Source organism: Centrocercus urophasianus, unplaced genomic scaffold, assembly GCF_019232065.1.
Source record: "Centrocercus urophasianus isolate 14NV4802_14NV808 unplaced genomic scaffold, USGS_Curo_1.0 seq_10, whole genome shotgun sequence".
In the NCBI taxonomy this organism is placed as follows: domain Eukaryota; kingdom Metazoa; phylum Chordata; class Aves; order Galliformes; family Phasianidae; genus Centrocercus; species Centrocercus urophasianus.
In genome coordinates, this window is record NW_024884142.1 from 26,527,076 (window position 1) to 26,552,537 (window position 25,462).

Consider the following 25,462-nt stretch of genomic DNA (forward strand, 5'->3'; position numbering starts at 1 on the left):
CCAAAAAGTCTTTGCACAAATATGTGGGAAGACAAAACAGTCTTAATGGATTCTGCTGTCTAAACTACACATTTCAGAGCTGGGACTTCTAAATTCTATAAATTAACTGTATTCACAAAGCACATCAGCCACAAAGCCATAGAGGATAAGAAAACTCTGGAAAACTATCACCGTGTGATTCCTTAAGAACTTGACTTCTTCTCCATTCAACTTTTACTGGCAATGAGGCAAGACAAATCTTCAGATTATTATGGTACTATTATTCTGCTTTCACATGCAAATACTGCTACAGATAAAAACTAATAGGCAATTATTACTGCATCAGTTAAAGCTGCAGTGCTGATTTTTCATAATCCACTGTAATCTAAAAGAATGGCTTAAAAATGTCAAAGCACAATGGTGCTTCCAATGGCTTCAAGCATCATCTGATTCCACAGAAAACTTTATAAAAGGACAATAAAAGCTGGCCTCTAAAAAAGGCAGCAGAAGTCCAGACTGATAGCACTTAAAAAAAAGAAAAGCATCTATCAATAGCATCTCAAAGAATAATTTTTAAAAGAACTAATTCAATAAAATTAACAAAATTTTTAATTAGTGAGTCAAATGTGAGAAGCAGTGAACTCTGAAGTCTGAACAGAATGTTACTGGCACTCACTACCACATGAGGAAGAAATAATGACTGTAAGCTAGGTAGGCACCACAATATTTACTCCACCTGAAGCTGCTTGCTACCCAATTGGGAGAGGTTGCAGAGCTGGTTTTGGTACTGGGAATGGACTGTGGAACAGACTGTGTCAGTGCTGACAATCCCTTGTTTGACTTCATCTCCTTGTTCTGCTGAGAGGCTTTCATAACCAGACTGCATGCTTTATCTTTCATCTGGAAATAAATAAATACATACATACATAAAAATAAAACACAAAGCCAGAAAACTCTGTATAAATATTTTTATGTTCTTCCCCGCAGAAGAAAAAATACAAGGCTATAAGCAACTTGGATGACATGCATATGACAAAAAAAATTTAAAAAAACACTTTAAAAAATGCTATAAAAACAGGCAAAATATTAGTGAATCTCTGCTCAGTTTTATTTGTATCTTCTTTTTTTTTTTTAATTCATACTTCACTCTGAATGATCTAAGTCCAAATATGTATCTTGATAATAGAAAATTTACTCCAAGATGTTCGTTTCTAAAGCTGTAAGGCAGAATTATTTCAAAATTATACTTTGCCTGTTATACCAAAGTCTCTCAATTTTAAGGACAACAGTTTCTCCAAACTGTCCAAAACACTCCAAAAATACAAACTGTCATTTGATGGATTAGATAAATAACAAAAAAAAGTTGCTAGAAACAAAGAGATCCAACCTCAGTCCTCTCTGGATGAAAAACTTTTGTGAAGTCAGGGGACTGCAAGTCTCTAGGGCTACTCACTCCTGCGTAACTACCTTCTGAGTCAGATGTTAGGAGTTCTGGAAGCGATTCTACTGAGTTGGTTTTATCCAGTTTTATGGAGCCTACAAAATAAGAACAGAGTAAAACTAATATATCATCAAAGCAGGACTAATTTTTTTTTATAAACCAAAGCAAAAATTAACCTCATATTATAGGTATAAAATAACCAGATTACCTATCCCAGTATATTAGACAAGAATAAGTTCAAGCAGACTTTCTTTAAAAAAATGGGATTGGTATTGTTTCTAGTTTTCTCCTTCTGTCCTGTGACATACATTCTCAGGAAAAATAAAATACACACTTTTCTGTTAAAAAAAAAGTCTTCCTTAATATTTTCAACAAACAGTGAGTAAACTATTTGATATTCCAGAGAAAGGTATGTAAGTAGAAATGTTCCACTATATGGGGTAGTGCCTTTTACAAAAAAAACATGCTTCTACTGAAAGCTTTGGGCACAAGCTTAAGGTGACAACCACTCTTTCAAACAACTCAGTCTTCAGAATTCCCTGCTCAAATTCAGCAGCAATTCAACTTGCAAAATTTTGCAAGTTTTAATTACTGAAGAATAAAAATTGCACTGTATTTCAAATTAACTTTTATGTTCTGTCTTTATAACTGAAAGGAACATCTTTCCCACTGACCTGTAGAGGCTGGACTCTGAATAATGTCGGAGAGATTATATCCACCAGAGCTGTCAGAGCGTTTCCGTGGCTTCTTTTTTGCTTTAGTTTTTGCCCTTTTGAAAAGAGCTTCCCTATTAAAAGCAAAAACAGTACAAGATAGACTAAAGCATCAAGGAAATTGAGTTTCAGAACTATCAGTGTCAAGTTTTTCAGCCGCAGCTGTAGTTACACTTTAAATAGCAATAACTACTCGCACCAACTGTCAATAGCTTGCTTGTTCCTTCTCTGACACTTCACTGCTTACCAAAAACACTTTGTAAGTGTAAGTGGGGTAAGTAACATCACTGCTTCAATAGAGCAAGCATACGGTCATGTTACTAAAACTTCACTTGTTCCTACTACCTGTGATATCAGGGACAGTGGAATCAAAGAGTATCTTTATTTCAACACAACTAATAGAAATTCAGAATCAAGTTAATAACATCTCCAACTTCAGTCCTGCATTAATACTGTAACTTCAAATACATATTTCTTTAGTTTTGCATTCCTATCACAGTCCACACAAAGACTGCAACACTGAATGGCTTGAGGTCTAATACAAGACAGTCTCTCAGTTCCCTTGGCCTACTATTTCTTAACTAAAGTAGCTGACTTTAGTACAATTTTATATTACTAAGTCATCATATCAAATTCATTTTTCCAGTTGTGCAGACTTTACAGTCAATTTCCCCAGTTAAAAAGCTGTACTAAAAAAAAAAAAATAGTAGTGTAAACTTCCTCATCAGAAAAGCAGCATGTTGTTAGCCTGACAAGTCTCCTCAAACCTTATTGGTGTCACTTCCCCACCTTTAGAGAAATGTTGAAAAAAAGAATAACAGAACTCCAGAAAACTACCAAGGCCAAATTACCTGACCAACAGTTGCTTGGATTACGTTTTCTAACAATTCTTAACCATAGGAAATTTGCTTTCTTATTCCCCAGCCAGAAAGCATCCACTATAAACTGACAGATTAAAATCCTTGCACTAAAAGGTTGTTGTTTCTCATGACATACTGATAAGATTAAAAAAAATGCAGATAAAAAGTATTTCTCAGACAGACCAATAGTACAGTAAAAACTGCAAGTTTATCTCCCAGTTTCTAATTCAGTGAAGTTCAATGAACTTCATAGTTGGTTGCATAAATACAGAGGTGCTGTCACATACACACAACACCTAAACATTACTTTCAATGCCCATTTTGCTACCTTTGCTCACATTCTTATAGGAATAGGATGGGATAGTTCTGTTCATAGCTGAAAGAGCCCTATCAGTATTCATTCCAACTGTCCGATTTCTTCAGGGCTAACCCAAAGTTAAAGCACATCAATGATGGTGTTATCCAAATGCCTCATGAAGACTGAGGAGTGTGGGACATCGATTACCTCCATAGGAAGCCTGTCTCAATACTTGATCACCTATATAGTAAAGAAATGCTTCCTGATTCCCAGTCTAACCCTCTTCTGGCACAGCACTAAGCTGTTTCCATTCTGTTATCAGTTCCCAGGAGCAGAGCCCAGCACCCTCCTCTTGCTTCCTGCTTCCCCTCCTCACACAGCTGCAGTGAGCAGTGGGATTGTTTCTCAGCCTTTTCTTCTCTATTTTGAACAATCCAATGTCCTTAGCCTCTCCTCAAAGCACATGCTTTCTAGCCCAATCTACTAGCTTTGTTGCCTCCTTTTGGGCGCTTTCAAGAATCTTCACATATATATACAAGTTGTGTATATGTATATATATATATATATATATATATAATGTATATGCATGCACTATATACACATATACATACACACACACACATATATATATATATATATTTTTTTTTTTGACAGCGTGGAGTCCAGAACCACACACTTATTCAAACTGAGGCTACACCAACACTAAAGGTAGCAGGAGAATCACCTCTTCTGACTGGCTGTGTTGCTTTAATGCATTGTAAATTGCAGTTTGCCACCCCGGCAGCCAGGTGACACTGCTGGCTCATGCTGAGAAGCTGCTGTCACCAGCACTCCTCCCAGGTCCCTTTGGGCTGCGCTGCCCTCCAGCCACTCTTCACCCAGAAGAGAGCATCTCTCTGTGCATCCAGCATTACTCTGTCAGTAAGTTGGAGGTAAAGGGAGGAGTTTTTCACTGCAGCGTACAATACTTCAGGGAACTGAGAGCAGTCCTTGAAATCATCATTTATCCTGCTTTTTAATATTTCAGTTCTGATCCCAAAGAGAACCAGGTACCATTCAAAGGCAAATAAACACTACATATAGCTCACTTAGAAATGTTGATGAAAAACAGATACTTACTGAGAATTCTGTTCTGTATTCGTTTCTTCCCTTATAAAAACAAAGTTCTCTCCCTCTTCAGGCTCAAAACAACTTAAGTCAGGTCCATCTGGATATGGCGTAATTACTCTCCTGACCATAGCAGGAATCTGTAGTTGCAAAAGTTATTACATCATTGCTCTTATATTGTTTGCTAGCAAATATTTAATCTCTCATGAAAGGGTCAAAATGATAGTTATTGAAAATACTTTTACAAATTAAGTAATTAATTATTTAAACAGCTTATAAACTTCAGTTACATTACTAAGTAGGCTAAGGCTAATGGTAGCGACTGTGTTGAAGAATAGTTTTTTGTAGTTGAGAATCTGCTCTACCAACTCATGTTATTGTATTCATTGTGGCTGCTACAGTTTCCACAGAAAAAAACAGGAGGCAGTAGCTTTAGAGTGACCTACATATGCTCCCAGCTGCTTAGAACTACTGACAGAAAATACTTCAGGGTTACACAAACTCACATCCTTTATTCTTTAACTATGTAACAGTGTAAATGTGTTCTTGGTTTTCTCTTTATGCACGGAATTTCAACTTCCACATTATTTTTCTCATTGTTTTTAAGATTTCTTGAGAACACTTCATTTTTCACAGGCAAGTCTCCTTTGCTTTCTTTTCCTTCTAAGTCACAGGTGCACTTTTCCACATATTTTGCTTGTTTTTTTTTCCTTCCACACACAAAAACTGTTAATTAACAAGTACATTTAATATATTAAATGTGCAATTTAACTACTATTAACTATTGTAATAAGAAAATAAGAGCTCAATGGAAGTGGTAATAGCAGGAAATAGGTTCTTTGAGTCAGATGTTCTCCTTTCAGCCTGTCATCTAAAATCCCTGCAGGTATATACATCTTACTTGATCTCATTTTAAACCTAACCTTACACTGAGGTTGTATGACTCACCATTTTCCTGTAATAAACAGAAAGATCCTTCACAACTTCATCGCTTAAGACATCCAGAGTCCTAAAAATAAATAAAATATAAGTCATGTTAACGAAAAAAACAAATGAATGTTCCAAACAAATCTCATTTTGAGGCATGTATAGTCCCAGAAATAGAAGGAAGAAAATGAACTCAAGCCATAAATGAGTTAATGCATTCATTGTAAGGCAGAATTAAAAATATAAACTTTCTAAATAGACCACTTTTACTTAATAATCAGTTCATGACCGTGGCTTTATCTTCTCTATTTCTGCATACTTTCAAGTCTTCCTGACAGGTACCTAACACTCCCAGTCCATGTAAATTCTTCTGTAAAAATCAGCCACAATAACTTTTGACACTTATGCCAAAAAAATAATACAAGATTTTACTCAACTAAATTCTGCCTTATCTGCATGAACAGCTTTCCTTGCACAATGCTGTCATGGCTCATTTTCATCTGTCTCAAGCCTTTCAAATCAGAAGTCTTGCCACCCACTGATGGTACTTTCATTAAAACGGAGATGCACTCTTATTTCTAAGTAAGAATGCTGCATGTCCTTTCTGGGCTTAAAATCCAACAAATCTTAATTAAGAACAACACTGAAAGCAACATTAATACATTTTTACTCTCCTCTGCAAAATCGAAAGTTAAAATGTATATAGATATGAAGATGTGAAGAAGAAAAGTGACACTATCAACAAATTCTTTATCTGTGACACACATAGGACATCTTTTTGACATGGAACTGAAGTGCTGGCTTTCTGAACTGGTTAACGAAGATCTCCAAAAACTCTATTGATAAAAGGCTAGGAAAACAGATAAGAGTGGTGATAGAAATTAATTTATTTATAAGTCTTTGCTAGGAAAGAAGATCAGTGAGCTTGCTCTGAAAACATGTTACCTACTCTGGAAGTAACCCAAAGCCCTGTATGAAAGCAGTGACAGAGAACACCTTTAACCTCACAGGGGTCTAGCTGAATTTTTGTGGAAAGTGAGAGTAAATCATTTGCTCAGCCTTCACTGCAGACAGTTAAAGCATATACACTACCAGAAGGCAGGCCCATCCTTTTCAACATGATCTAGTGAGAGGCAGGGGAGTTGGACACAGACAATTTTGAAGTCCCTTTCAACTCAAGCCATTCTATGACTCACTCTTGGAAGACACACCAGCTATAATTAACCTACTCAACATAAATTCAGATAGCACAGTAAATATTACATGTATAAAAACAACAACAAAAACAAAAAAAACAAACAAACAAAAAAAAAAAAACCCCACACAATTTTATGCATATTTAAAAACAATGAAAAACACTGAACAAGTTCAGGCCTAATGTCAAAGTCCATTAAATTCAAGAAAAGTTTAACCCTTAATTTAAGCTTTTCATGCCAGATGGGAAAACAGTTTTTTGTAGTATGGAACTTGTATAGTATGTACATGTATGCAACTACTTTCTCTCTCCATGTTTGGCAAAAATGATCCTCTCTTTAAGATAGCAGCACTCAGTTGCACTTTAGCTGTTCCTATTACTTCCAACAAATTGGCCTTTCTGGAATATTTGACTTTAACAGTTGTACATAAGCTCATCTGCATCCCTTCTTACCTTGTTTCAAGCAAAGCTGCCATATTGAGTCCTATGAACTGCAGGCAAGATAGTTTTAACTGTTCAGCATTATACATTGCTGAGAACTCCAGCAACTCAGCAGCATTCTTTAAAGTAACTGTGGAGAGAAGACACAACAAACTAGTAACACAGTGCAATCTCATGTAGTCATTTTTAAGACTTACTGCATAGCATTAACTACAGCAAGCTCCACATAACTACACGACAGCACGAATACAAGTGCTCCTTCACAAAAATAGGAAGGTCCTATCTACAGTTACTGCAATTTCAGTTTATTGAAATTCAGCAGATCAAAACAAAGAGGAAAAATAAAGTTAATAATTGCAAGTTTCATAAACAGCATACATGTCTTCTTAAATCTTCAAACCTTTCTATAGCCAGAAGAAAGAAAAACTGGGGGGGAAAAAAATCTAGAAATGACAAGTAAAATTTGTATGCCTACTTTGCATATGAAGCTGAGCAACAGTATACACTGTTTTCTAGAATAGGCAGACCTTTGTATCCATGTAGAAACAGCACTATGTCAAACAAACAACAGAATTACTAGCAGAACTCAGTACAAGGACAGAAATGAAAACACTGAATTATTTTGTCCTATTTTAATAGCAGGAAGTTTGAATTTAATGAACAGAAAACAAATATTGGTAGAAATGAAGGTTTGATGAAATTTTGGTTCATTTTTCTTTTTTATTAAAGAGGAGGCAATGAAGAAAAGCAAGCATAATGAAAGATAGATCATGCTAATCTAGAACCTCACCCTGACTAAAAAAAGTAATTGTAAACAGCTGTGCAGTTAACAGCAGAAGGTAACCAGTGCAAAGGAATGAACAAGTAATTGTGTGCAGAGATACAGAAGAAAAGGCAATAACATTAACATCTAAAAAAAAGTATATTTTAATATCTAAAACACTGTAATAGAAATCGCAGAACTCACGTTTTTCTGCAATGGCTACTTCACATATCTCTTTGAGCCTGGATATAAGAAGTTGGTCTGCTACCACAAGAACATTGCATATGAATTCCACATTTTGAGAATCTGGAAACAAAGCATCACATAAGCACCATGGGCAAACCATATAAGCAACTGTTACACAAGGAATAGCTTACAAAAGAGTGTAAAAAGTGATTTTCTATATTTATTTTCAAGAAGGAGAAGGAAAACTGAGCTCGACAAGCAGGAAAGAGGTACAAAAAAGCATGGGGCAAACAGCCCAGAATCTAAAGTCACGCCAATTTGGATTTTCTAGATGAAGACATAACACAAGCATGCTAACTGTGGAATTACTTTTAAAAATATATCTAAAACTTGCAGGAACTACTGAAAATACAAATGAGCTGAAAATACATTACTGATACCTTTTATTGCAAGTGCTTCATCTGTATACAGGTAATCTACTATTATCTGCAGTATGTCAGAATGTATTGGCATTTCCAGAGCAGAACAAGAGGAAGCCTAAAACGCAAAAGGAAGGGAAATAAAGAAGTTGATTATTTAGACTAAAATAAATAATTAATGCAGTGATTGCATTTAGCAAATTGTTCAAGCTGAGGTTCACGTTTTTAGCATTAAAAATTATTTGAGCATTTGGACAACAGCCATTCAAATTTTAAGAACTGATTGCAGCAGAACAATTAAAGTCTTGCCAAACTTCTGAATAAACAGACATTAAACAGTTCAGTGTTTTTTCAATTTGATGATCTTCCCTAAAAACTGTCCTTAAAAATAATAGTTACAATTGTTTAATAGCAGAGCACTGAACTCCTTTCCTCTCAATATAGAAGGTCTAGTGAAATTACCAGTTCCCATTTAAGAATAAAACTGAATGGTTAATTTAGCCTTTACTATTAATCCCACAGAAAACAGGGTCATCAGCAATCCTTACATTTCAAGAATCATCCTAACCATTAAGGCAAGCATCAACCACTAAAGTAACTGTCATCATTCAAATTTATACAACATCACTGCTTAACTTCTATTTCTTTCAGCTGGCACTGCAGCAAAGCTTGACAGTAAAAGATTGATCTCTGCACAGGCATATTGCCCAACTTAGCTTTAAAATTTCTTATGAAAATTGACATTTTCATATAATATCTAGAGTCCTTGATTCAGAAAATATTTACTTATGAATGTTTTACTTATTAATATTGTACAATTGGGAATTGCATAATTATATAATTGTATAATTATAATTGCAAAATAATAGACTGACAATCTACACATAACAAATATAGCTATGACTAATATAAATGGACACTCCACAATTTAACTTTTGATTTTAATTTTTTTAATTACTCAGCTTTGTGTTTCAGATACATTTTCTTGTGGATGGCTGAGGAAAAGGCAGTAACTCAAAGGATTGGAAAAGTTTTGTTACTTAGCAACAAGAGCTGCCAGTATTTTGCCAAGTTCTTCAATTTACATCTTGCCAAAAAAAGCTATGTGAAGTTGAGACAGCATTTCAGCTTTCAGTCTCTAAAAAACATCAGCTGTTTACATCTTTCCCCTTGTTCATTAAATCATTATCAATTGCACTCAGATGCTGAAACAGACGCATCTAAATGAATTCTCAATGTCAAAAAACATGGAATCACAGAATCATAGAAACATCAAGCTTGAAAAAGATCTCCAAGATCATCCAACATGTAAGATGCTGGTGCACAGCCAGCAAATAGGAGCCGAGATCAACAGGAGATCTATGCCTTTTGAAATAGCAGCTGAGGACCAATTGAAATAGCCTTAACAGTGAAAGTCAAATAGAGATACTACACATTAACTTTTGATTTCACTGTACTTTTCACTCAGTACCTATGAGTACAGCATTTTATTTAAATTTTAAGGTATTTTACAGAAAATAAATGGCAGTACATCCAAAGGCATCAGTATCCTTCAAGAAATGGCCAGCATCAATCCACAAACTAGCTCAAAATAAATCACTGAAATAATAATTTTATCTCCTTTGATATTCAATCTTAGATTTATTATTCTCACACAATACAGAATCTCGGTAGCACAATTATAGAGTAACTAAAAATATTTCTTTTCTTACAAACAGGATCCAGGAATTCAACTTTCTCTCTTCTCCAATATTTAGAGTACATTATATCAGGAAAAACTAAAAAGCTGTCCCTTACTTGCTGTCATAAAAATGTACCACTACACATTTTTGTTTATCAGTAAGCTTACCTCAATCCACGAGCTGCTTAACATGCTGTGAAAATAATCTGTAAAGAAAGGCATTTCAGTTCAAGATCCAATAAAAATCCAGTTAAAAAAGACAAATATTACATATTAAATATGAATGTATATACACACACATACCAAGTCTTGCACAAAGTACACACTTATGACAAGGGAATTCCTTTCCATCTGAAGACTTCAACGTCACATCGCAGAGGTATGAACTACAAGATAGTTAATAAGAGCAAAACTGTGACTGTTCATCAGACCTGTAAGTTGTAGACTCTACAAATGCATGCTTACTTCAGTATGTGAGGACTTACACACTTGAACTTCAATGTAAAACAAACAAATAAAAACCTAATAGAAAAGGCAAGATAATTTCAAGAGAAGTATTTATTGGTCCAAAGTACAGTTTCTCAAAAGGCAGGCACTCTATCTCAGATTTTTCTTTCAAAAAGTCAATTACTGTTTCAAACAGCTGTGACCAAATTAATTATGGCTAATTATAGTCAATCTAAAGATATCTGTGTTATTCATTATTTCCATTAAATTAATAGCTACTAGAAGCTTCAACAAAGCATTTTAAGAGCAAAGGAATGCTAAACCTGTGAATAAATTTACTTTTATGCATCTTAGCTTTGATTACATAGGCAGACTATTCAAGCCTTTGTGTATAGATATCCCAATCAGATCAAAGGAAGAACAGTCAGCCCTCTGATGAAAGTGTAAAGAATTTCTTCTACTGAAAGATATTTCCGATTTTTTCTTCCATTAGAAAAAAATTACACATCTTATTTCCAATCAATGTAGTCCTAATGTAACAGCAAGACTTCCTGCAAGAGGTTTAACTGCTTTTGACCAAACTACCCTCATAATTTCCCCTGGCATTAGCATTCTAGTTAATTTCCTGAACAAATTCATGTACAGTAAAAAGAAGTAACTATATAATGTATGTAACACATCTCAGACTATTAATACATAGATCACTACATGAAGGCCTACAAAGAAAATAAGTATCAGTTACTGTGAAAGGAATAAGCGTACACTAGCAGCTAAAATACAGCTGATAAAACTCAGCCCACACTTAACAGACAATGAGATGTAGAAAAGAAAGAACAAGACAGAAATGTGAAGAAAGCTTAATTGAAAAAGTTTACCATTTTTTCTGATTAAACTTCAGTTTGTTCCCATTCTTCCTGTTGACAACATTAATTTTTCCATTTTCTAACCTGACTCCATCCAATCTGCAAATCATTAACATCAATAACAAATAGTACAATCAGTATAAAGTTCAAACCATTAACAATAAGTTTCAAGATGTAATAGCACTTCAGTCCATTCATCCTATAACACTGAAAAATAATTCCATCTGTCGTGGAAAACCACAAAAGTCCAGTTGCAAAAATACACCTGAAATTCATGCTACACCTTTGGTATATTCTTATTTTTATGAAAGCTGTACTGCTGTACTGAAGGCTGAAGTCCATCATAACAGAATCAAAAATCTAGAAGCTACACGTTCCACTACCAGCCAATTAGTTATCTGAGCAAAGATAGGCTGTGGAAGAGATGCACGTTTCAGCAGAGGCTTTTTAAGTTACGAAGGCTTGTGAATTGGAATAGTACAGACACAGAAGCACTGCTCATAGATTATGAGCAATGTACTTCCAACAGGGAAGTGCTTTATCATGGCAATTTTACCTGGAAAGTTTATTTTTAGCAGTAGATTCACTTATTTTCTGAATAATTTTAGTGTTTGTGAAAAATACACTGAAGACACCTGCTCTGAAGTAGTTCATCTTCACTGAAACAAAAAGATAAATGTGGGGAAAAATGACTAATACAATTCTACATATTCTATTTGCTGATTTCCATCAGTTTTACCATGTAGCATTAAGAGCACATCAGTGTAACAGGCATTTAGACGTTCAGTATAAAGCAACACAAAGTTTTTAAAGCCTTTTTAGTTGAAAAAGGCAGATTTAGCAAACCAAATTGATCTTTCTTCCCTTTTAATAAAAAGCTAACAGCACAAACAAAAACTCTGTGAAGAACTTGCCAGAACAAATTCATTTACTTTCACCTACCTTCCACTTAAATTGCTGAGTCCAAATTTTTTTGCAGCACTCTGCAACGTTTTTATGAGATTAGCTTCTTCACCTACAATTTTGCCTTTTTTAGATTTGTTCTTCTGTTTTTCATTTAAAACTTGCACTTGATTATTTCTGTAAATTTCAAATGCAGACTTCCTATTAACATCTTCATCAAAACTCATTTTGTTCAGGTTAGAAATTAAAGTATCTTGATACTCTTCTGATTTTTCTTTATGTATGATTTTTGGTTTGTAACCATGAGTCAGAAGATCACAAGTATCAGTGTATATGAACTGCAGAAGGTAGGCAAACAGATCTGGATGAACCTTCTCTATTACATACAGATCACATCCAACAGCATCTTCATCTTTACGGTAGACATCTGGAGTTTCTAGCTGACTATCACTGCAAACAAACAGCTTCTTGAAGAAGTCAGAGCGTACAGCCAAGATGTATTTGTGCACAGCGTAAGTTCTGGTGCCAATCTGAAGAGTCACATCATGGATGCTGTCCATTTCATCTGTTTCATCTAAGAGCTTGCCAAAATCCTCTCCAAAACTTGATAGTGACACACTCGGAATTTCATAGAGACTAGAAAAAAATTGCACCCATAAAAAAAAAAAAACAACTTTATTTACAAACTCCATGAAAATTTAAACAGTATGCTTAGTGACAAGGGAAAGGCAGTCTCCTTTTTCCTCTTTCATTGCTTACCTACTCAAAATTTTGTGTTCTGTTTTTTACAGAAAGAGCTAACATTGTGCTACTTATACAATTAAACCACATATGTAAGATCCGTCATATCAAACACATATTGGAATATCAAATACAGCACTTCTGCCTTTATAATTAAGCCCATAATATGTATTTTTTCAAATCTTCATCTCATTTAAAAAACAAAAAAAAAAACAAAAAAAACCCATGAACATTTGCAATATTTCATATCACCATTAAAAGCAATAAAAAAAAAAAGGTGATATTTAGTCCTGTATCAGATATACTGGAAACTATTAAGAGAACATCATTCAGTGGTCTTCTATTCTACACTCAACATTTTTTCCCAAAGATCCACTTTCTACTGTCATTTAAAAGTTGATTGCTGATGACTACTGAGGGAATGAGTTTCTACAGAGTTTACACTCATAGTATATTAAAAAATGTACTGCAAATGCTTGCCTTAAATTCTTCATCTAAAATATCAATGCTACCTATCCTAATTACTCAAGGACACCTCTGCTTATTAATTTGTTGGTAATTAGCTGTGCTATGCAAGTGCTACTGTCTGGCAGTATGGATAACCACATATTTTATGGCTTCCACATGTGTTGAAAAAATAAGCTTTTCTGAAAAGCAGAATAATTTATTATCACATGCACAAACACAGGAAAAATGACAGCTGTTGAAATACCTTGTTTTAGGGTCTGACTGTAAAACAGCAAAATTGCATCCATTAGGATCTGTGCAAATACTAACAGCTCGGTGGACAAAAGCAAGTTTCTGAAGTCGAATTCTTTCATACACGTTGTTTGTATCATAGGAACAAGACATTTCAGTGGAAGCATTTGGAAGGCTTGATACTAGCTCTGCTAAAAACAGACAAAGAAACAAAAAGGTCAAGCTAATTGAAATGCAACTGATTAAAAAAAATGGAAAGATTTAAGACTTCAAGTCCACTGATGCAGTCACTAATAAAGTTTAGATGCTTCAGATTTCAGCTCACTCAGCACCACTCAAACTTTCAAAAGAAACAAACAAACAAACAAACAACAAACACACAGAAGCTCTCATTCATTCCAAAACACTCATGAATGTCGATTAAACATTCACCTAGTCAACATATCAGCAAATCTAGATTCTGAAGTTTCCTAAAAGATACTAAAGCTGCAAAAAGAACATCAATAAGGGGAAAGAACATTGTGCCTATAGATACATACCAGCACCAGGACAAAGAACAAGAAAATGAGATGCACTCGGGAGCTACTGTACAATACATAGAATAAAAGCAGTACAAGCAAGTATATACTTCTCTTTTTGTTCAACCAGCTTTCTATGACTGGTCATTTAATATGTGACAAAATTGCTATGCTGAACATTTGTGCTACTATTGTTCTTCAGAAGTAGTTTTCTTCCTGGAAATCTGTGATGGTTAACCAAAAAGGAAAGAAAACACTACTGGTCAGTGAGCCAACCATTAGCCACAGAAAAAACTTACTACATAATACTGTTAGATCAAGCAGCAGAAAAAAAAAAAAAGAAAAAACAAAAAGTTGTAAAGGTTTAATTAATCTTTTATATTCAAGTACTTAAAAAATTATGAAGTCATTACCAACCTCTCTTCTCTAGCATTTTTCTTCCTTCTTCTAGCCACTTGCCAGTAAAGGCTTCACCATCTTGTGTGACAAACATCATTTCGTTTCTATTCAGAGCAACATCAGACATGAAGACTTGTCGGCCATACACCCAACGACATTGCTTCATGGAATTATTAGATGACTTCCAGCAAAAAATCTGTAATATCAGTAGAAGTACTTTTCAGAGCAATCATTTAAAAGCAGTACTATATTATTTTTAAAAGCAAGAATGTGCCAATTCAAAGTCACATATAGAAGGACATTCTTCTAAATCTTACCCTAAAACATTATAAGCATCTATTAAAAGAACCCACATGCAAAGTGGGGAAAGTTGATACTGAAATCCCTTTGCCCATGATGAGCATTTGCAAAGCTTCTCTGAATATTCAATTATCTTTGTAACTGTCATCTGTAGGGCAGTATTTACTTACATTTCAATTAAGACAGCAAAAGATACTAAAGACAAGTCAAGCAACAAGCCTAATCCAGTTGATTTACAAATTTGTAAACTTGCTGGTTTATGAGCTAGGTCAAATTCAAAACTAGCACATCAAAAACCATAAACCATACCTTGCTAATCACCTGATAAAAATCTTAAGCTTCTTTATACCATCCAAGGGTCTGCAAATGCAGGCCATAACCAAATATAAACATGAGAACATACAACATAAATGTGAACATATATATACATACAGATCTATGCCTTCAGATACATATACACCCACACACATAATATATGGTAAACATTAGAATGATTCCTTCTAAGTCTTCTATTCTCTTGGCTGAAAAAACTACCATCAAACTAGACCAGCAGTTGCAGATCCCATCTCTCAGAGATCTCATCTCTCTCCTTACTCAGTAATTTACAGAGTCTAAAGCACAAATCCCAGTATTTGCCAGTATCCAGAATGAAAAGATATGCAGTGTAGGTTGACACAATTCCACTCATGTAGGAAGATAAGTAGTTTTTTTTAGTGCTAAAGTAACACACCAAAGATGCTGACGAGACACTACCAATACCACATATACTAGAGGATAAACCTCATATGAACAAATACTGAAGTGGAAGTTCATGACCTTTGAAGCAGCTAATGACCTAACAAACAGATAAGATCTGCTCAATCAAATGCAAGGAAAGAAAGGGAAATATCCAACTGCTCCCTATTTTGATACATAGACAGTTATCAACATTCTTTAAGGCAGCGTTTCAATAACAAAACCTTTTTGTAAGCACCACTAGGTGGCACTGAAGGCTAAGGTCTCCCAGTGAGCAGACCTAGTCTAGGAAAGGCTTGCACATATTCCGTAGAAGCCTGTGAACTGCTCCACTGTGAAAGGGGGAGAATAAGCGAATAAATTAATAAAGTCTCCATAATATTGCAAAACTGAGACAACACTATTTACATATAGCTACAAATCCTAAGTTATTCACCAAGTTTAGCTGCAACTTTTCTAAAACTGTTTCTGGAGGGCATAAAAGTGATGAGGGAGGTGAGGTGAAAGATAGAAGAAAAGACAAGAACCACGTATGCCCTAATCACTTCTGTACGCTTAAGTAAAGCAGTTTGAATCTCCAATGAAAAGCTATTAGATGTCCCCAGATTTAAAAATCAACTAGTGTTGATTACTTCGTTAGTTTTCCCATAGCTTTTTTTATTTATTTTAAAAGAACACATCACTAGCAGCACTACACAATGAATTGTATATTCTCTAGGCCTGATTTTGTACTGTCAACTTACGTTTATAGTAAAATAGTAAAATACAGTTATTTATTATTCCAGCACACATTTTACCTTCCTTTCCAGGGTAAGTCCTACTTTGACTTCTTTAACCAGAGGTTCGCCAAGAGAGCATAAGTGGTTTCATTCCTATTATTCAGTAAGCAGTTTGCCATAAGATTGGGATTTTAGAAACATAACTTACCCTTCCAGCTTCATCCAGTGCTAAAATGCAGATCTTCTGACCCCCATTTTCTTTGAGATTCTGGGTGTCTACCTTGTATTCCAAATAGCCCCCATTAACTAAAACTTTTTTAAGGTTCAGCTGTCTGAAAGAACACAAAAGGTTATAGTAGCATTTTTTCCATCATGAACAAACATTGCCTCTAAGATCAAATTATCGTTTAGAGAAGTAGGGAAAGAAAGCATAGTTGAAGTAGTGACTCTGAAAAGCTACTTAAATTTAGTAATCCTCTGCTGGTATAACTAACACAACTGCTAATCTGCTTTGATTAGTAGACTGCATAGATCTATTCTGCTTTTTAAAAAGTTGCAGCATATTCACATTTCCTTTCCATGATTAAAAAAGTAGCTTTGATCTTCAGAATTACATAAATTTCAGTTTCAGCTTTGCAGTTCTCAATCTCCCTCCAATCTAACTGGTTAAAGCAATGCAAGATAACACTTCTCAGTTTCTTAGCGTGAGAAAGGTTATTTAATGATAGAAAACAGAAATAGAAGTATTAATCCCTGAGCTAATTAGTATTGGTAGTATTTGAAGTGTAGCTGAAAAGCTAACTGGAAGCTGCTGAAAAACGTTCATTACCTCTTTTGAAGTGTTCATGAAGACTATCAGAGAGAATGGGATTTATGAATTCAATAATTATTTATGAGCCATAGGCCAGGTCTCTTCAACAAGTTTTACACCCAGGTTTTAGCAGATGGACCAGGTGGTATCACGAGGTCCCTATTCCAACCTAAATTACTCCATGCAGCATGTTATATTCACATGTTCTTTATGAAATTCAGAGCCACACTGACTGACTCAAAAACACAACAAAGTAGAACATCTTCAATGTCTCTACCAAGATGCATTTAAACAAACTGAAATCAGAAAATGTACAAAAAATACCAGTTTCAAAATTTTTAAGCCTGCTGCATGAAATATTTTTTCTTACTTTTTTTTTTTTTTTTAAACATCCTTAGAACGATGAATGGGACTTAGTCCCATTATTAACAAAACAAACGCACAACCTCAAACTTCATAACAAATTAGAAAATTGACACATACTTTGAAGCAATCTTTTTGCACTGATAGTCTGCAAGTAAATAGATATCCCCTCTTTCAGTAACACACACTGTAGCACCATCACTTGCAGACACCAGTGACACAGAAATATCTTTATGATGTAGAGCAGAAACTTGTCGAGGCGCAGTTACACACTTTTCTCCATTAGGATCCAGCAGATAACCTAGAAAATACAACCCATCCCAAAAAAGTATTATTTAACATTCCACACAACTCAATTGAAGAACATATTGCTAACCTACTTTGAAGAACTTTTAGACTCCTTAAGATTTTTAGGTAGTTAGATAATTCACCTTAAAAACTTTAAGACAGGTAACAGATGCACCACACATACTTGTTAGCTTACCACGAACTCCTGAAAATATTCAAGATCTGACATAAAAATAAAAAAAAAAGGCAAATTCTAAAGGGGCAGCTATTAAATAGTATTAGACTAAGCAGCAGCATTGCCTTTCATCTCAAAGAAAGCACTTCTATCTGATTGCATTACAGTTCGTAACACTGGAAGTATTATCACACTTGGATCAACTATTTCTGTCACTGGAAGGTACTAAACAAGCTCAGCACAGAAATCACTATAAGTGCACATAAGCACTAAGGCAGGGAGCAAAGGTGAAACAAAAGTTGGAGCTGTAGATGTAAGGGCTAAGAAAACTTAAAACTTAACTGCTCTGCTGCATTGAGAATTTGTAAAAATGTACCCAGCATAACCTTGCTTTGTGCGCACTTACATCTGCAACACAAAGTCCTGCAATGCTGTCCTAACAGCACAGCACTATGCCCAAACTTCCTATAGAGGCACAAGGTTTATTTTCACAGTTCCCTGCTGACACAACTGTATCTTATAATCCAAGCTACTGTCTCCATATGGTACTGCACTGGGTCTTGTGCGTATTAGAAGAATCTCAACAGCACAAGTAACCACAAAGAAATATGTAAGATAGATAGATGCATACACACACACACACAATAAATATTCATTAGTAAGATGCTTCTCTGACAAAGATATTTTTTTCACATACCTTTACGCTCCTAAACAGGAACACAAAAGTGTATGAACCAAATTTCAGAACTGATGCAGACAAACTGTAAGTAAGTATCAGAGCTAGATAAATTTTGTCTGCATAAAGATACAGAGCCGTCAAATTACAAATCCAAATCACAACTGCAATATACAGTGGTTAAAAAAGACAAATGCAACTGAAGTATCCCATTCATATAATTAACTAGGAAGTTCACTAATTGGTAGAAAGTTTTTATTAGGTTCTCATGTAAGAATAATACTGAATTAAGTAAAGACAATGATAATTTTTAAAAATCTACTTACAGGAAAGATTTCACCTCAAAAAGTTTGTAAGTAAAAAAAAAAATTAGCAGCTTGTTCACAGTGGACAAATGAGATGGTTTACAATTTATTAAAGACACTACCAAGCAAGACTTGAGGTAATTTGCAACACAAACAGTAACATTCTGTATCCTTAACATTTTCAATAGCAGAACCACACAAGAAACACAGAAGCTAAGTCAGATCAGCTCCCATCATCTCAAAGTGTAAACGTTATGAAAAATATTCTTTAAAAAAAAAGCAGGGAGGGACAAAATCATCAGATTGGCAAAAAAAGACAAAGCTTTAACCAGGCTTCTGTTGTAGGAAGCAGATGATAGCTTTAGTACGTGCAACACCTTCTAATGGCTGTGTTTTACTTTTAGAACACTTCTACCTTACCTAGTTGGCCTCCATTCAGCCCCATGGTATACACTGCTTCCTTAGTCCATAGCACTGTATGGAATCTGCCTGCAGCCACTCCAATCACCATTCTACCTTTCAGGTTTTTTGCCTGAACCTAAGCACAAATCCAAAGTACATCTTAATATCAAGCAGCAAAGGGTGAATTTCACATGTACAAACTTCTGACAACATTTAACTTCTGAAGTCATTAAAAGTACAGCACTGGTATCAATCCACATACAGTCTATTAAATCAGGATTATTTCAGAAGTTTGTCAAGTGGACACTTGTGCATTTATGATTAAAAAAAGGCTTTTTTGGTTGTCTTTGTTGTTGCACTATTTAATCAGAACTAGAATCTCCTTAGATGGTCTTCATGTGTAAGATGCAAGGATTGTAAAGCACCTGTGAATGAATGAAAATGAAAAGAAGACTAGAGCGCTGCAAAGTTGTCATTTAAAGTGTTTCAGTTGGTATGCCCTAATCTCCAGACTCTCTGTAGAACAATATACTACTAATTCCAGACTTCACATTTAACTTGATCTTGACCATCAATCACTATATGGAAAATCAAAAGAAATATTGTGGATATACAATTACCATGAAGGGCATCCCATTGTTCTTCAAAACACTATCCTCCTGCACTTTGGCAAATGATTCTTTCCTACTTTAATAACACTGGTAGTACAATTTTATTTTATCTTTTCTTTTTTTATTCCATATGAAACTAATTTTCAGTGATAAAACAGCTCCTATTCCCTTTTAAAAAAAATCAGAATAAGTCATCAATTGAAGACAGAATAACACTCAAGTTGCTGATGCCAACGCCCTCTCCCGAAGCCCCACTAGTTCTTGTTGATTACTTCTTATCCCTGTTTCTATTCTTTCCAAAGCATTACAACTTCAAAATCAAAAGCACTTCCAGCAAAGGGTACAACCATCATATTCTTAGATCCATCATCCAGTGAACCAAAATGTGTCAAGGTCATTAGTCTCCAGTAAAACGTTCCTATTATTATTACTTCATTTCAGTTACAGAACAGTTTGGAGGAAAAAGTTTTTGGAAACTGCAGCTTGTATCATACTTATTGCTACAATCTTTTGTATAGTTCAGGTTACAAACTGAGATGTAAATCAGAACACAAATAAGAATTTGAGATGTACGATAATACCGAGTCAAGATTTTATCTCAATTCAAATTTCATTTCAATGTCCGAAAAAGTTTAAAATTTACTCGTACAATTTTCACTTTTCACTTTCTGTTAAAAGAAAAATTAAAATGAAAATAACAAACACAGCCAAGCTTCTGGTTGATATTGTCCTTACCTGTCTAGGAACACTGCAATTAGCGGGAGGAGGAAGAATACCTAACTGGTGGAAAGTATTTAGACCAAACGTATAAACACATCCATCCTCTGTTAAAACAACTGTATGATCTTTAGCTGCTGCTATCTGGGAGCACTGGTGGCTACTTAAGCCTTCCACAAGTCTTGGAACCTAAGAATAAAAGTGTTGTATTAGCCAATGGCTATACATATAACAGAAATTCATAACAAAATATTGAAACTACAGATGAAAATGTATATGAACAAATTTACCATATCCAATCCAACTAGAAATTAAAAACACATCCTCTGCTATCAGTGCAGACCTGCTCAAAATCAGGGTGGAAACTGTATCTTGAAGACAACTAAACAACTATTAACTGTTAGCTTTTTTGTTTTTCTTAAAAATTATAACGGTTTCTCCCATCCATCCAAATACAGGATCATCTAAAGAAAGTTATAGAGAATAAGGAAGGAGTTCTGTATCTTTGACTCCTTAAGCCCTCTAATGGGAATTCTCCTTTATATGAGTGTCATCCCCATTTCAAACCATGAGGTTCCATACATTCTGCAAGAAAAATCTGACTTCCTAAAATTGTGTTCTTTAAAAAAAAAGCAAACAAGTGCTCAAAAGTGAGCTCTGATCTTCATAATAGCATTCAGAACACAGTATCAAGTTCTACCAGATACTCAATACTAAGAATATTTAACAAAACTGAATACTGGTGCTGTAAATTTAGTGCACACTACCAAGTACACAAGGTAAGATATTTAAGTCTAAACTGTATGGCACTGTCTTTTCAAATTTCATTTCTGTATATTGCAACAACGTTCTGTTCAAATGAACTCACTTAGCAGCTGTGCAAATCTAACACAGAATAATCCTTCCGTCACCTTTCATGATGTTACTTAGCAAGGAAAGGGGAGGTCGTTTGTGTAAAATAAACACCAAAGTGAGTGAATAAGTTTAAAGAGTACACTCACAGGAACTCTAATTCAGTTTTCAGACTTCGTTTGATATTAAAGAAATATAATTAAGTTACCAGGCATGTTTGCTCATCACCATGTCCCAGGCGCCCTCCTTGTCCATGTCCACATGTATAAATTTGACCTTTGTGGGAAAGGAACACCGAGTGGAATTTGCAGAGTACCACCTGAAAGAATGAGGGTGGGAAGAGAATACAGGACAATTTCATTTTCTTGGATAATCTAAGAATGTCTACCAAAACCACCCAGTGGTTCAGCTTTAGTGAAGATTACAATACAGTCAGAATTTGTGAACATGAAACTATACGCTGTGCTGCAACACAGAATCTTCATCCTGAGGATTAAGTAACCTCAGCAAAGAAGAATGCAAATGATCAACATTGTTACTATGAGCAACTTTTTAGTATGTGTTTATGATTATGACGTTTGAATATTAAAATGCAAAATACTAAAATCAAGATAAATTATTACTGAAAAGATAAAAACAGAAAAGAAACATGATTACAGAAATGTGTAACAGCCTAAGCTGTTGGTCCTCTCAATTATATTACAAAAACCACCCTAAAGTTAGTTCAATCAGCCAACAAGAGTTTCTTCTGTTTTCACAGTAACCACCACTAAGAATTTCATAAAGAAAGGGAGAATTCAACTGAAAGTGAAACACTCCTGTCATATCATCTCCCTGACCTTGCTTATACAGCCAAGCTACAGCTCTCTCCATACAGATACAATGATTAAGCAGGTCACAGAATCACAGAACGGCCAGGGTTGGAAGGGACCTCAAAGATCATGAATCTCCAACTCCCCTGCCACACGCAGGGCCACCAAACTCCACATTTAATACCAGACCAAGCTGCACAGGGCCCCATCCAACCTGGCCTTAAACATGTCCAGGGATGGGGCATCCACAACCTCTCTGGGCAGCCTGTTCCAGCACCTCACCACTCTCTCTGTAAAGAATTTCCCCCCAACATCCAACCTAAATCTTCCCTCCCTCAACTTAAAACCATTTCCCCTTGTCCTGCTGTTATCTACCCTTTCAAAGAGTTGATTCCCCTCCTGTTTGTAGGCTCCCTTTAGGTATTGAAATGCTGCAATGAGGTCACCCCGCAGCCTTCTTTTCTCCAGGCTGAACAAACCCAGCTCCCTCAGCCTGTCTTCACAGGGGAGGTGCTCCAGTCCCCTGATCATCTTTGTGCCCCTCCTCTGGACCCTCTCCAACAGCTCTCTGTCCTTCTCGTACTGGGGGCTCCAGACCTGGACAAAGCACTCCAGATGGGGCCTCATAAGAGCAGGGGGGTCAATCACCTCCTTGTCCCTGCTGGCCACCCCAGTCAAAGTACAGAGATCCCAGAAGAGATTAAACTATGGCAGGCCAGTTCAGAAAAGAATTTCTCTGATTTTCTATAATGTACAGGTACAAGACAACAGGATTTGCGCATGCTTCTAGTTATTTCACTTCTTCACCAGCATGGTAAACCTCTTTGAAAGCTAAAATCTAAATGAGGCAAAAGTTACAATACATCTCATCATGAAAATGTGAGTAAGATACCAATATAACAGCAGACACACTACCAAATCAAATCCCAATTAACACAGAACACTTGCTTTAAGTTTAATATGTACATTAACTTACTTCAATAGTTTTATTAAAGTATGTTCAAGCAACGGCCTCATAGGCTAGCAAAGATTGTTTCAAGAATAAAAATACTGTCTCAGAATTGCTGAAGGAAAATGCAGCACAGATGGTTAGCACTGAATGCTAGATCAAGTTTTCATTGCAAACTTTAAATTACCCTTAAAGTGAAGTCACAAGAAGTGAAAAGCAATAAACTACCACTTATGGGAGGCGTGCTCTAACAGCACATGCTGCTTTCAACACAAGAATTTGAAACAAACACTTCATAAAAATTCATTGTCCTACTTCCATTCACTATGGGAGTTTCACAAGAGGTCAGAAACAGAGGAGCACCATGTTTCTGAATTCTTGAATTATCTTCAAGTCATTTAATCAACGTTAATCATCAATAGCAATCAAAAAACATTCTCCTCACTGAAACAAAATTGTGGTTTCATTGCAGGTGATTGGGAGGTAAAGCAGCAAGAAAATAATACAGCAGGCCTTGACTAATATTCCTCAGCTATTCTAAGCTGCTTGCCAGATCAATGGAAACAGTATGCTGAGAAGTAACTGGAAAGAAAAAATAAAAATATACAAATCAAACTCAATATTTTTTTCCACGTCAATTTGCAAAACTTGATTACATTGTTGACTGTTCTTTTCCTCCACAAATCCTTCCACATTTACTAAGGAAGTCTCTCCACATTTACTATTCTCAAAGTACCTGTTTGATATACACGCTGTTACGAGGAAAGAGGTCCACCAATTCAGGATGATGTTTACTCTGTTGACCTCCGTGACCCAACGTAAAATTTATATTGTTTCCCCACGTGTAGACTTCCGTGAGATCTGCAGTGAAAAAAGAATATTGTCTCTGCAGCTTGTAAATACAGCAGTTTCATACACACTGAATTTGAGAACTCCTACAGTTTCTACTAAAAAATTGAAGGGGAAAGCTGTTTTTTCCTCCTTGAACTGAACTTGAAAAACACACATTCTAATGAGGAGGCATGACGTCATAAAAAAAAGCTCTGACAACTATGTATGCAAGACAAGCAACATTACTCACATTTACATTCCCTTTGCTTAAGATGCAAATGCTTCACAGCAGAGTTACTGTAGTTTTCAGAAGAACATTACTACTACTTTAGCTTACATGTTTTTAGTTCTCAAACTAGTAAAGTCTTTTCCAAAAAAGGTTATACACTCTTATGCATGAAAGCCATAAGCACTTTCACTATTCTTTTTCTTATTCTATTCACTATTCTTTATTTACCTGTTTTTTTTAAATAACCTTTTAGTTACACTGATATTTGAACCCTATTTTCTGATGAGTAGGAAACTATAATGTAAATTTGAGCATCTGGTCCAACTACTATAAGGATTAAAGAAGTTTGCCATATTAAAATGTAAAATTCGTACATGAAACTCAGGATTTGCTTGACCAAAACCACTTAAATTGTCTGGAGACAAGATGAAAAGAATAACTTTCACTGTGCAACTCTGCAGACAAGAGTATAAAAAGTATAAAACAGCATTAAAAACGACAAAAAAAAAAGTTGGAAAAACTGTTTCTGTCAAAGAAAACATTGCGTGCTCAGTTATTCACGCTTTTTTTATCTACATGCTCGTCTCCCATTTGGAAATGTATTTAGAGAGACTGTAGCTAACTTACATCAAGTTATTTTAAAGTACAGATTCAAGAATATATTCCCCTACTTTTCACAGAAGATGCAGAAGTGATGTAAATCAGCCTACTGAATTCAAAGACATTGTCTTTGGTAACTTGACAGTGTCTCTGACAGCTTGAACTCATAAAAAGATGCCAGCACATTTGGAAGGCAACACTGGAAGCCACCTACTCCAAGTCCTCCTGCTGAAGAATGATCAGTTAGAGCTTGTTGCCCAAGTCCATGTCCTTTCCAGGTTTCAAATATTTTGTGGAGACTGTCCTTTGAGATCTCTGCGCAACCTATTAAATCACTTGCTTTTGTTCAGTGTTTTTTTGTTTGTTAGTTAGTTCTTTCCTTCAAGCCAGTCATTATTTGTTCATTTTTGGTACATAAATAAACCCTGTGTCTACTGCCAATATTCTGCACCTGTTACCTTATGGACATTAGTGACTCAACATCCTAAGAAACCTGATAATCTATAA

The 25,462-nt window shown here is 35.3% G+C and overlaps 1 protein-coding gene across 5 annotated transcripts in view; it reads right to left on the minus strand.

Annotated features, from left to right (window-relative positions):
* The window catches only part of IBTK (inhibitor of Bruton tyrosine kinase), a 56,028-nt gene that overhangs the window by 19,312 nt on the left and 11,254 nt on the right, over positions 1-25,462 (minus strand). For 4 of the 5 annotated variants that reach the window (XM_042813065.1, XM_042813041.1, XM_042813057.1 and 1 more), the window contains 20 exons: positions 24,032-24,156; positions 21,743-21,853; positions 20,701-20,871; positions 19,373-19,490; positions 17,629-17,809; positions 16,543-16,666; positions 14,599-14,776; positions 13,677-13,854; positions 12,263-12,859; positions 11,333-11,419; positions 10,314-10,396; positions 10,179-10,216; positions 8,351-8,447; positions 7,929-8,030; positions 6,974-7,091; positions 5,347-5,407; positions 4,411-4,538; positions 2,095-2,207; positions 1,367-1,515; positions 716-879 (listed from right to left, as the gene is read on the minus strand). In XM_042813065.1, the coding sequence (XP_042668999.1) occupies positions 716-879; positions 1,367-1,515; positions 2,095-2,207; positions 4,411-4,538; positions 5,347-5,407; positions 6,974-7,091; positions 7,929-8,030; positions 8,351-8,447; positions 10,179-10,216; positions 10,314-10,396; positions 11,333-11,419; positions 12,263-12,859; positions 13,677-13,854; positions 14,599-14,776; positions 16,543-16,666; positions 17,629-17,809; positions 19,373-19,490; positions 20,701-20,871; positions 21,743-21,853; positions 24,032-24,156 (2,923 nt within the window). The remainder of the gene's footprint in view (positions 1-715; positions 880-1,366; positions 1,516-2,094; positions 2,208-4,410; positions 4,539-5,346; positions 5,408-6,973; positions 7,092-7,928; positions 8,031-8,350; positions 8,448-10,178; positions 10,217-10,313; positions 10,397-11,332; positions 11,420-12,262; positions 12,860-13,676; positions 13,855-14,598; positions 14,777-16,542; positions 16,667-17,628; positions 17,810-19,372; positions 19,491-20,700; positions 20,872-21,742; positions 21,854-24,031; positions 24,157-25,462) is intronic. The other variant, XM_042813048.1, reaches the window with a different exon arrangement.